Source organism: Microtus pennsylvanicus, chromosome 14 (assembly GCF_037038515.1).
Source record: "Microtus pennsylvanicus isolate mMicPen1 chromosome 14, mMicPen1.hap1, whole genome shotgun sequence".
Taxonomy (NCBI): domain Eukaryota; kingdom Metazoa; phylum Chordata; class Mammalia; order Rodentia; family Cricetidae; genus Microtus; species Microtus pennsylvanicus.
The window spans coordinates 6,900,256-6,913,311 of record NC_134592.1 but is presented as its reverse complement, the minus strand read 5'-3'; the positions used below and the strand labels follow the sequence as shown (position 1 = coordinate 6,913,311).

At 41.6% G+C, this 13,056-nt stretch overlaps 1 protein-coding gene across 6 annotated transcripts in view; it reads left to right on the top strand.

Annotated features, from left to right (window-relative positions):
- Mark3 (microtubule affinity regulating kinase 3) overlaps positions 1-13,056 on the top strand; it is an 85,639-nt gene that overhangs the window by 56,100 nt on the left and 16,483 nt on the right. For all 6 annotated transcript variants that reach the window (XM_075948271.1, XM_075948270.1, XM_075948269.1 and 3 more), the window contains exons 13-14: positions 925-1,142; positions 6,820-6,923. In XM_075948271.1, the coding sequence (XP_075804386.1) occupies positions 925-1,142; positions 6,820-6,923 (322 nt within the window). The remainder of the gene's footprint in view (positions 1-924; positions 1,143-6,819; positions 6,924-13,056) is intronic.

The following is a 13,056-nucleotide window of genomic DNA, read 5'->3' as shown; positions in this document are numbered from 1 at the left end:
TGATACATAGAACCAGGCTAGCCTTAAACTTATAAGAGATCTACCTGCCTCTGCCTCCTGAGTTTTGAGCCTGTGTACTGAATGCCTACATCACCACACCTGATGAGAGTTAAATGTTGGCTGTATGGTGGTGTGGCGCACTCCTTTAATCCCAGCTCTCCGGAGGCAGAGGCAGATGGATCTCTGTGAGTTCGAGGCCTGCCTCATCTAGAGTGAATTCTAGGACAGCAAGAGAAACACTGTCTCAAAGAACCACAGAGAGAGATCGCTAGTGGGCATTGGATCTGGTAATTATAGTAGCTCTGTGTCCATTTCCAATTGTTTGAACTCCAGATGCCCCATGCTAATTTAGGAGACCAGTTAATCATCTACTCTGGTCCTCTTTAGACGAGCTCTTTTAGAACATGGCTGTGACCATTTCTTCCCTAGCTGGCACTTAGTAAAGGAACATGTTTTCCTCTGCTTTATTGCCTTCCTTTACATACTCATTTTCTTCCTTATCTGGAATATCCGTGCATTTTTTTTTAAGACACAAGATAAAATTTCAGAAGAAATGGCACATGAGATCTGTGCTCTCTTACTCTGACAAAATGAGACTATCTCATACTAAAGGATGTAATTTGCTTGATTGTACCAGAATAGTTTGTTCTGCATAAAGACTATGCATCTAGTTAATTTGATTAATGATCTTCTAGACAATGACATGGTATTGTTTCCAAAGGACAACTCAACTTGTTAAGTTTTCACAATCTTTTTAGAAAGTAGAATGTTTATGTGATAATCAAATGGAAGATATCTTAGAAAATTTTACTAGTTTATAGTTTCAGGTGAATAGAAATTTAAATTGTCTTACAAAATGTTAATTTTCAGAGAATAAATATGAAACTGCATTCTGTCTTTTAAAGAGTGAACTCTTTATTGTAGCTGGACCAGCTATTCCTTCAGTTGTGGCATATCCAAAGAGGAGTCAGACTAGCACTGCCGATAGTGACCTCAAAGAAGATGGAATTCCCTCCCGAAAATCAAGTGGCACTGCTGTAGGAGGAAAGGGGATTGCCCCCGCCAGTCCCATGCTTGGGAATGCAAGCAATCCCAATAAAGCTGATATTCCCGAGCGCAAGAAAAGCCCTGCTGTCCCCAGTGTAAGTACTATTGGATTGGATAGCAGGCCTTGGTGGCCGGGACTTGAACCAGCTAGTCTTTTTGCATCCATCCATTTTATTCTCTATTTCTGCCTATAGTGTCTCTCCTCAAGTCTACCATGCCCCGCTTCCTGCATTGTAGGTGTTCTTTTTGTTTTTTTTTTGTTTTTTGTTTTTTGTTTTTTTTTTGGTTTTCCGAGACAGGGTTTCTCTGTGGTTTTGGAGCCTGTCCTGGAACTAGCTCTTGTAGACCAGGCTGGTCTCGAACTCACAGAGATCCGCCTGTCTCTGCCTCCCGAGTGCTGGGATTAAAGGCATGTGCCACCACTGCCCGGCTTAGGTGTTTCTTTTGATAATTCCTGCTGCTGTGACAGAACATCTGAGACATATTTATAAGGAAAGAAATGTTATCTTGAGTTCTAGAGACCGAAAGATCCAGCAGGCTCACTGTGTAGTGGGGGATATTGTTTTTGCTGCTTCCAAGATAGTATTCTGTTACCACTTGCTCCAAAGGTGAGGATACGGTATGGACACCTTGTAGAAGGGGTGGATTTATCTCTCCCTTCCTTTTATATAGCACTAATGACCTAGAAGCCTCAGTTCTTAACACTGTTGCACTGGAGCACATTTTTCCAGAGCTCTGGGGGAGCCCAGACAGTCAACAGCCCATTCTCCACACTAAGTAAGTACTCAGCACTAGGAAGACAGAAGCTGATTGATCCCGGAGAGGTTTGAGACCAACCTGGTCTACACAGCCAGTTTCTGGCTAGCAAAGGCTATACAATGAAACCGTGTCTGAAAACAAACAAATCTCACACTAAAAATAAATCTTAGCCAGTCATAGTAGCGTATACCATTAATCCCAGTGCTCGGGAGGCAGAGACAGGTGGATCTCTGTGAATTTGAAGCCAGCCTTGTCTACAGAGTGAATTCCAGGATAGCCAGGGTTACACAGAGAAAGCCTGTCTTGAAAAACAAACAAACAAACAAAAATTTTAAATGCTGTGGTGATAGAGATGAAGCTCTGATGGTAGATTGTTTACGTAGCATGGAAGAAGCACAACATAAGCCGGGTGTGGTGGTGAGTCACAGTACTGAGGAGATAGAGCCAGGAGGATCAGGACTGGAGAAATGATCAGGAGTGAACATGTTTGCTCCTCTTGCAGAGGACCACAGTTTGTTCCCAGCACCCGATCAGGGGAGGGGCTACAATATTCTGTAAATCTGCTTGCAGGTGTAGCAGATGCCTCTGACATCTTCACTACTCACATGTAGACACATGCCTAAATATAAAATAAATTAGCACTGGAGAGGTGGCTCAGAGGTTAAGAACACTTGTTACTCTTTTAGAAGACTTGGGTTCAGTTCTCAGCACCCAAATGGTGGCTCACAGCAACCTGTAATTCCAGTTCCTGGGGATCCAACCAATCTGACCACCACAGGCACATGGTGCACAGACACACCTCTAGGCAAACAGCCATATACGTAAAAGTAAACCTCAAAAAATAAGAATAAAATTCTCACTGGTAAGATAGCTCTGAAGATAGAAAACACTTCCCTAGCAAACCTGAAGACCAGAGCTTATCCCTTTGCCTCATGATGGAATCAGAACACGGACTTACAAGTTATCCAATCTACATATGTGCACCATAGCCTTCATGCACCTATATATACATCTCACACAAATAATAATAATATAAAACTTTGTCTGATCGTGCTCAATTCTTAGAACAATTCCTAAATGTGTGCCATGGTCCTGGTTTCAATTTTTAGCACTACCAAAAAGAAGTAAATAATATTACATGATAAAAATGTTTCATTGTAACTTTATTTATTTTTTATTTACAAGGTTAAATTAACACAGAATCCACATAACATAATTAGCCAATTTAAATGTGCAGCTGGTGTTTTTAACAACTTACCTTTTGGGGGCTGAAGAGATGGCTCAGCAGTTAAGTGCACTGGCTGTTTTTCCAGAGGACCCAGGTTCAATTCCCTGCACCTACATGACAGCTCACAATTGTCTGTGACTCCAATTCCAGAGGATCTGACACCCTCACACAAACAAACATGCAGGCCAAACACCAGTGTACGTAAAAATACAAATAAATTATTAAAAAAGAACTTACGTTTTTGTTTGTTTGTTTCACTTGATATGTTGGTTCAGCTGGTTGATTTGAAACATGGCATCTGTGGCTTAGGCTGGCCTCAGCCTCTTACGTGCTGTAATTACAGGAATGAGCCACTGCCCAACTTAGGTAGAGAACTTTTCAATACCACATCATACCCTGTAACTGTAATAACTTGTCATTTTCTAGCTCCTGCTGCCTTTTTTGATGACTCCATGTAAATAAAGTCAAATATTTAAATATAGACCTTTGTGTTTGGTTTCTTGAATTCAAGATCATATTTGAGAGTTCAAGTTGTAGCATGTATTAATACCTCGTTCCTTTTTAGAGCTTGAGTGTTATTCTATACATATAGACTACAATTCATTTGATCATCTGTTGATAGACATTTAGATTATTTCTACCCTTTCGACATAAAGAATAGCATTGTAAATATTTGTATGAAATGTCTGTGTGGCCTGGAGGTGGTAGCACACACCTTTATTCTCAGCACTCAGGAGGCAGAATCAGGCATATCTTTGAATTTGAGGCCAGTGTGGTCTACAAAGTTCCAGAATAGCCAGAACTGTTAGACAAATCTGTATGGACTACAGTTTTCAATTCTGTGTGTGTATGTGCTGCATGTGTGTGCATATGTATGTACTTGCCTGTGTAGACAAAGGCTGACAGTGGAAATGTTTTTATCAGTTGCTTTTTATCTTTTGAATGTGTTCTTCTCCACTCTTTGAGTCTATAGCTTCTTCTATAAGGTTTTCCCATCTTAGTCTTTGAAAGGGGGTGTCTCTGAACCTGAAACTTAATGATTAGGTCAGATTGGCTGCCCAGTCATTTTCCTGTCTTTGCCTTCTAGCCCCAGAATTACACGTGCATACTACTGTACCTGGCTGTTGCCTTGTTGTTTAATTTTTTGAGACAAGGTTTCTCTGCATGGCTCTGGCCATCTAAATATGTGTACTGCCACTGCCTGGCTGCTTTACTTCATTATAACAACTTCTGGATTGTCATTTGGGGAAGTTAGGTTAAGAACTCAAGCAGAGACTGCCGACTGGCTTGTTCATTTTATTTTCTTATAGAACATCGGACCACTTTCCAGGGTTGGTACCACCCATCATAAACCAAGCCCCCCCATATCAATCAAGACTTGCCTAGAGGACTGATAGAGTCAGTTCCTCAATTGGAAGTTCTTCCACCCAGATTTTTCTAGTTTGTATCAGAATTATAAAACAACACAAACCGTTACTTTTGGGAAATAAATTTAGGTCACCAGACTTAACGCATCAAGCAACTTTACACTGAGCCATTATTCCTGCTCATTTTGTCCTTATTTATTTATTTATTTATTTATTTATTTATTTATTTATTTATTTATTTATTTATTTATGAGACAGGGTTTCTCTGTAGTTTTTAGTGCCTGTCCTGGAACTAGCTCTTGTAGACCAGGCTGGCCTTGAACGCATGAGGATCCACCTGCCTCTGCCTCCCGAGTGCTGGGATTAAAGGCATGCGCCACCATTGTCTGGCCTACATTTCTTTGTGGGTGGAAGACATCCCATGGTATCAGAGGACAACTTTGTATAATGTTGTTAATCTCTTCCTACCATTTGGGTTCTAGGTATGGAAATAAATGGGGTCTCACTATGTAACCCAGGGTGGCCTTAAACCCATAACAGTTCTCTTGCCCAACCTTCAAGAGTTGGAATCTGCTGGGTGGTAGTGGTGTACACCTTTCATCCCAGCAGACAGATCTCTGAGTTCAAGGCCAACCTTGTCTGCAAATGGAATTCCAGTACAGCCAGAGGTGTTATACTGTCTCAAACCAAAAAAAAAAAACTTTTATTATATTTATATTGTGTATTCATACACTCAGTGCATACATGTGCAAGGGAGTTGGATCCTGTTTTCTACTCTGTGTAAAAAAGTCAAATTGTCAGTCTTGGGAGCAAACACCATCAACTGAGCCATCTTGCTGGCCCTTATGTTGCCCCCCACACTTTTTTTTAAAGATTTATGTATTGTGTACACAGTGTTCTGCCTGTGTGAATGCCTGCATGACAGAAGAGGGCACCAGATCTCATTACAGATGGTTGTGAGCCACCATGTGGTTGCTGAGAATTGAACTCGGAACCTCTGGACAAGCAGCCAGAGCTCTTTACCACTGAGCCAGCTCTCCAGCACCCCTGTTGTCTGTCATTCTGGAATTATGTCGTAAGAGCTGTTTATGGGGGCTGGAGAGATGGCTCAGAGATTAAGAACTCTTCCAAAGGTCCTGAGTTCAATTCCCAGCAACCACTATGTAGCTTACAACCATCCATGAGTTCTGGTGCCCTCTTCTGGCGTGCAGATGTATATGCAGACAGAACATAATAAATTTTAAAAACAAAAATAGATGTTTGTGTATTCTGGGTTTTTTTTTTCAAGACAGGGTTTCTCTGTGGTTTTGGAGCCTGTCCTGGAACTAGCTCTTGTAGACCAGGCTGGTCTCAAACTCACAAAGATCCGCCTGCCTCTACCTCCCGAGTGCTGGGATTCTAAAGATTGATCATACATAAAGTTTTCAAGCATTTCCTACCCTTGTGTGTGTTCTCTCTTCACTTTGCACAATAACCTTGGTACTTTTTTGTTTTAACGTATCTAAGTGTTTTGTCTGCTTCTGTGTCTGTGGCCACGCATTTGTGGTGCCTGCAGAGCATCAGATCCCTGGAACTGGAGTTAGTTTGTGAGCCACCTTGTAGATGCTAGGAATTGAACCCAGGTCCTCTGAGTTCATCTTTTGCTCTTTTATTAAATAGAAGTTTTTGTCCTGCTTGGTTCCATAGCCATTCAATCTCAAACACACAGAGGCTTATATTAATTATAAACTGTTGGGCCTTTTGCTCAGGCTTATTATTAACTAGGTCTTACTAGTTTGGATTACTAGATTTATGTAAAGATTTATTTAAAAAAAAAAAAGGAAGGAAGGACTGGAGCAATGGCTCCGTGGTTAATAGTGCTTTCTGTTCTTGCCCAGCAGAAGAGTTGAGTTCCCAATATCCACCACCTTGGGCTGCTCACCATTAACTCTAGCTCCAGGACACAAACGTACACACACTGACGTGCGAGTGCATGCAAATGCATAGACACATACATTGCTTTTATTTGTTTGTTTATGAATGACTATGTTGGTCTGGGAAGATGATTTAATGGGTAGAATGCTTGTTACTCAACTGTAAGTACCAGAGTTCAGAAACCCAGGCACCCACATACGAGCCAAACAGGTGTGGCTACCTGCCTATAATCTCAGTACTCTAAAGGAAAAGACAGAATGTCCCTTGGACAAGCTGCCTAAGTCTGAGAGTTCAGGGAGGCACATCCTAAGTCAGTAGAAAGTGATCCAGAGAGTTAGCAGGCATTAACATCGAGCCTCTAGGAACATGAACATCACCAAACACATAGACAATGTCCCTCTTCCAATTTTTTTTTGTTTGCATAAACAAATTCTTAGGTTGTTTTTATTCGTATTGAATTGTTCTTTGTAAATAGTTTAAGATAAATATGCCCTTTTCTTGCAGAGTAATACAGCATCTGGTGGGATGACACGGCGAAACACTTACGTTTGCAGCGAGAGGTCTGCAACGGATCGACACTCAGTGATTCAGAATGGCAAAGAAAACAGGTATGAGATTTTACTTATTGGCCAAAAAAATAATAAGTTTTCTCCCAAAAGAAGTGGTAGTATGTTACTTCTCACTTTTCTAATCTAAATTCAGATAATTAACTGATTCTTCTTTAAAGGTAAGTAAACTTTAAATGCTAATTTCTAGCAAGAGATTAGGATTCCAGATTCTTTGTCCAGAGCATCTATCTCTATGGTTGGTATGTGTGACAAAGAAGAGCTGGGGTTGAACCAGGGAGGTTTCTTCAGAAAGACTGTCAGCATGGTCTTTGAAAACGGTGAGTAGGGAATGGAGGAGATTTTGTGTGTGTTCATCTTTTGAGCAGGGCCTGAGGTGTGGTTTAGATATAGTGCCATAATAGTGTGCGTGGTTCCATTTCCAGCTCTCCGATAGCAATAGTAATAGTTTAAGCTGGGTGGTTGTCTTATAGGTCTTTAATTCCTAGCACTCTGGAGGCCTATGCAAGTTCAAGGCCAGCCTTGCCACCAGGCACAGATGGCCAGGAGTATCATAGTCTCCCCTCAGAGATATACACTTGAGATTCTAGGAACATGGAGAGTCTATCTTCTGCATGACTTGAAATATTAAGATCATGTGTCCATAAGTAGAAGATCATATCACGCAGACAGCTTTCCAAAGTTACGAAATAAGAGTACGAAAACGAGGGCTGGAGAGATGGCTCTGTGGTGAAAAGCACTGACTACTCTTCCAAAGGACCCATGTTCTATTCCCAGCACTCATGTGGGGCTCATACCCGTCTGTATGTAACCCCAGTCCTAGGGATCTGATTATCTCTTCTGGCTTCCATGGGCATCAGGCATGCATGTGGTATGCAGACATACAGACTGGCAAAACAACCATACATCCATACATAAAAGTACAGCCTCTGATGGTCTTCTGAAACAGGAAATCTCCTAAATGTGAGCTCCTGTAATCAAAAATAAATAAATAAATAAATAATAAACTGTACTGTGGTGGTGCACACCTTTAATTTCTGCACTGGGGAGGCAGAGATAGGCGAATTTCATGAGTTCAAGGCCAGCTTGGTCTGCAGCTCTAGCAAGTTCCAGAAAGTTACATACACACAGAATCCCTGTCTCGGAAAAAAAGAGGAAGGAAGGAAGAAATGAAAGAAAGAAAATGGGATTAGGTAGATCCAGAAATCATGAAGTGCTATTGATTGGGTGAGGGAGCAGGGGTGGTAGGGAAAAGAAATCTAGTTGGAGGGATTTGGTTAAATGTATATTCTGTATAGAATAAACCAGATTCTGAGAGGATGAAAATCACAGTGAGTCTCAGAGAACTCCATGATTGAATTCACATTACATTTTGCTGTCCTGTGGCTTGAATCTTAACCACTATCTGGTCATATTTAGCATCAGTGGTTGTGTGTGTGGGGGGGGGGGTGTTAATAGGTTTCTTTCAGAACACGTTTGAAGCCCTGAAGTTCAGTCTACAGTGGAAAACGAAGAGTGAGTTAGGGTGATAGTAGTCTTCGTTCCTTTTTCTTAAGGCTCTTCTTGCCTCCACATTCAAGTACTGGGATTACAGGTGTGTGTATTATACACGTGTCTTCTCACATTAATTTTTTTTTTAAGGCAGGGTTTCTCTGTAGCTTTGGAGCCTGTCCTGGAAACTAGCTCTTGTAGACCAGGCTAGCCTCAGACTCACAGAGATCCACCTGCCTCTGCCTCCCAAGTGCTGGGATTAAAGGCGTGCTTCACCACCGTCCAGCTTTCTGACATTAATTTGTTTTATTGTATTGATTTTTGTATTGTTTGGTCCCATTATTTAAACAATATATGACTAGTGACCTCTGATTACCTGAGAAAGATCAAACTCCATATTTTGTTAATTATTTTCTTATTGCTAGAACAAAATACCTCATCAAAAACATGGATGAAGGGCTTATTTGGGCTCACAGTTGAGGGCACAGTTCATCATGTTGGGAAGTGATGGCTGCAGGAGCTTGAGGTAGCTATTCATGTCATACCCAAAGTCAGGATGCACAGAAGAAATGAGGGCTTGTGCTCAAATTTCATTATCCTATTTACAGTCCAGGACCCAGCCCACAGCTAAAATTGTTCTCCCTACCTCACTTAACCAAATCTACATAATCCCTTACAGGTTTTTCTAAAACACTTGTCTCATAAGTAAATCTAGATCTTATCAAGTTAACTGTCATACCCCCATTATTAAACACTTCCATAGGTTTCTAGAACTTTTGATCAGCTAAGCTTATCTTGTAAGATTATGTTTATCAGTGAATTGGGGAAAAAAATTTTATGTGCATGGGTGTTTTGCTTATATATCTACAGATTCCCCTAGAACTGTAGTTACAGACAGGTGTGAGCTGTCATGTGGGTGCTGGAAATCAAACCCTGGTCCTCTTGGGAGAGCAGCCAGTACTAACTGCTAAGCCATCTTTCCAACCCCTTATCACTGAATTTTTTTTTTTTACCAACCTTCTGATTTCAGTGATTTGGGAGGGGGCGCTCTGTCTTTTGTATTATTGTTTTTTGCTTTATTTCTTAACCTTTGCTTACTCAGAGTAGGGTTTTTTTTTTATTATTTTTATTTTATGTGCCTTAGTGTTTCATCTGCATATATATCTGTGTGAAGATGTCAGATACCCTGAAACTGGAGTTACAGTCATGAACTGCCATGTGGGTGCTGGAATTTGAACCCTGGTCTCCTAGAAGAACAGCCAATCCTCTTAACCACTGAGCCATCTCTCCAGCCCCAGTGAATGTTTAAAAATATTATATTCTGGTGTTTTTCTGATTCCAGGTTTTTTGTGGAGCTTTTTGTTTTTCTGCGTAGGTGATTGTTTTTATTTGTGTTGTATTTTTGTTGTTGTTGGTTCTTTTTTGAAATAGGTCTCACAACCTGGAACTCACTATGTAAGTAGCTGTCATTTGCCCCCAGAGTACTGAGATAAAGTACCCTGATGAAAGCAGCTTTAGGGGAGACAGGGTTACTTGGTTCGCAAAGCTGGGTCCAGCAAGGCAGAACTTGTAACAACAGCTAGTCACCATCACAGGCAAGAACAAAGAAAAATGAATGCATGCAATCAGCTCATTCTCTCTACTGATACAATTTAGGATGCAAACCAGGGAATTTACACACAGTGGTCTCTCACATCATTTAATATAATTAAGACAGTTTTTTACAAACATGCCCATAGGCCTTATCTAGACAGTCCCTCATTAGTCTTCCAGAGAGAGAGAGATGGGGGGTGGCATATAAAGGTTAGATAGAGAACAACTTTCAGCAATTAGTCTTTTTCTTTCTCTCTTTCCCCCTTGTAGGTACAGGAGTTGAAACTCTTGTCATCAGGCATGGCAGCAAGTGCCCTTATCCACTTACCCATGTGCCAGCCTTTATTCTTGCTATTAGTCTGATATTAGTAGATTGTTTTGTTTGTTTTTCGAGACAGGATTTCTCTATTGCTTTGAAGCTTATCCTGGAACTCGCTCTGTAGACCAGGCTGGCCATGAATTCATAGAGATTCGCCTGCCTCTGCTTCCTGAGTGCTGGGATTAAAGGTGTGCGTCACTACCACCAGCTTGGTAGATTTTCTTTATCACAGTTCCATTCTCAACTCCTTCAAATATTTTCTAGATCACATGTGACTTAACAGAAGATAACAGAGAAGCCTAGAATTTCTGTTAGGAATTCCTTCTAGGACTCAGAAGCTGTTGTTTCATGGCCCTTGTTTTTTTGTTTAAAAAGCTTCTTAGTATCAGTGATCAACATGAAGAAAAAAAAAAGCTTCTTAGTTGTTGAACTACTAAAAGTCCCTTAAGACTTTAAAGTAGGAGGTGCCATTCTCTGGCAGGGGTCCTGACCTGCATCAACAGGAGAAAGCATGTTGAGCACAAGCTCTCAGACACACCTCGTAAAAGCGTTTGGTATAGGGTATAAGGCCCTGCTCAAGTTTCTGCTTGTGCATACGCTTACCCTCTCACACCGTTCTTGTAATTCACCAGCTCACTTTTCCTAAATCGCTATTCAATCTTTGGAAATAGTTTGATAAAGTCTTTTTTAATACACACACACACACACACACACACACACATACACACACACACATGGCTTCTCTGCATAGCTCTGGTTGTCCTGGAAAAATTCACTATGTAGACCAGGCTGACCTCAAACTCAGGGATCTGCTGCCTGCCTCTCAAGTGCTGGGATTAAAGGTGTGTTCCACCATACCTGGTTTATCTTTATTTAATTTTTTGCAGCGGTTTCTTTTTTGTGTTCTCCTGAAGATACCCTCTTTTGGGGGTTGTGTCCTCTGTATCCTACCAGGGCTTGTTTGCTTCTCTTAGCAACATTCATTGAAAATATTTTGCTCAGTCTGGGGACTGACTCAGTAGATAAAGAGCACTTGCTCTGTGAGCTTGAGGGATGTGAGTTTGAGTTTCCAGCACCAATGTAAAAAGCAAATCATGGCTATGCATACCTGTAACTCCAGCACTATGGGATGTAGACGTACAGATTCTAGGAGCTAGGGAGCTTCTGCTACAGTGAGAGACCATGTCTCAAGGCTGTAAAAGGTAGAGGTGAGGGGCTGGAGAAATGGTTCAGGGGTTGGGAGCACTTACTGCTCTTCCGGAGGACCAGTGTTCAATTCCCAGCACCCACATGGCAGCTCACAGCTGTCTGTAGTTCTGATTCCAGGGGACCTGACACCCTTACACAGACATGTAGGCAAGCAAAACACCAGTGCTCATAAAATAAAATCATGAGGGGAAAAAAAAGGTAGAGGTGATAGAAAACGACAAATAGGTAAATGCATATTTGACATTCCAAAAAGGAGGAGGGTGACAATAAGCAGACAGAGAAACAAATGCTTTGTTTTCCAGACAGTTTCTCTGTGTGGCCCTGACTGTCCTGGAACTCCTGTGTAGACCAGGCTTGCTTCAAACTCAGAGATCCACCTGCCTCTATCTACCTCCTGAGTGCTGGGATTAAAGGCTTGTGCTACCACCACCCAGCAATTTATAGCCAAATTTGAAGCAAGCTTTAATTAAATACTGGCCATATAGATGGGCTCTGGCCAGGTCCATATACAGGTTTCCGAGAAATGAGTCAGGTATGGCAACGCTTAAGAAGGAAAAGCCATAATTCATTGCATTTCCCATCAGGTCCAGTCAGGTGCAAGCATATATCCTGACACATTTCCTGCTTACGTACTTCCCACCCACATGTGATCAAGCATTGGGTGCAGATGGGACAGACAAACTTGTTTAGGGGAGTAAAAACTCTTCGCTTATTCTCTCCCATAAACAGTATCCTCCAGCATTCAGGAACTATCTGCCCTTGCAAGTCAGAGGCATTTTTGTTTAGGGACCACTAAGGCGTAGTATTTAAAACTTAAAATGTAACTTTGGCTCTTGTAACATGAGGGCTTGCTTGTTGGGGTTTCTGTCCCACCCAGTCCCCCAGCCGTTTAGTCCCAGAGAAAATCACACAGAGAGTCTACATTAGGTTATAAACTGATTAGGCCATTAGCTCAGGCTTCATATTAGCTCTTATAATATATATTAACACATTATCCTTATCTATGTTAGCCACGTGGCTCAGTACCTTTTTCAGCGGGGCAGGTCACATCTTGCTTCTGGGCAGGACTACAGAGGAATGGGCTTCCTCCTTCCCTGAATTCTCCTGTTCTCCTTGCCCTACTTCTACTTCCTGTCTGCTTGCCCCACCTATACTTCCTGCCTGGCTACTGGCCAATCAGCATTTATTTAAAACATAATTGACAGAATATAGAATTGTCCCACATCAGGCTCTGTCATCAAACTCACAAAGATCTATCTGCCTCCTGGGAGTTGGGATTCAAGCCATGGGCAATCACTGCCTGAATTGTTGCTTAATCTTAAATTGAGCAGAATGAAATTTGCCATTCCCTGAACAGCTTTCCTAGATCATGATTGCCTCCTTCTCTCTCACCTATAGGTCTTTATTCCTTTACTCATTTAAAATACACAAGAACTGCTGGGCAGTTGTGGCATGCACCTTTAATCCCAGGCCAGGCTCGTCTACATGAGCTAGTTCCAGGACAGACTCCAAAGCTCCAGAGAAACCCCATCTTGCACACACACCCCCCCCCAACAAAAAAAA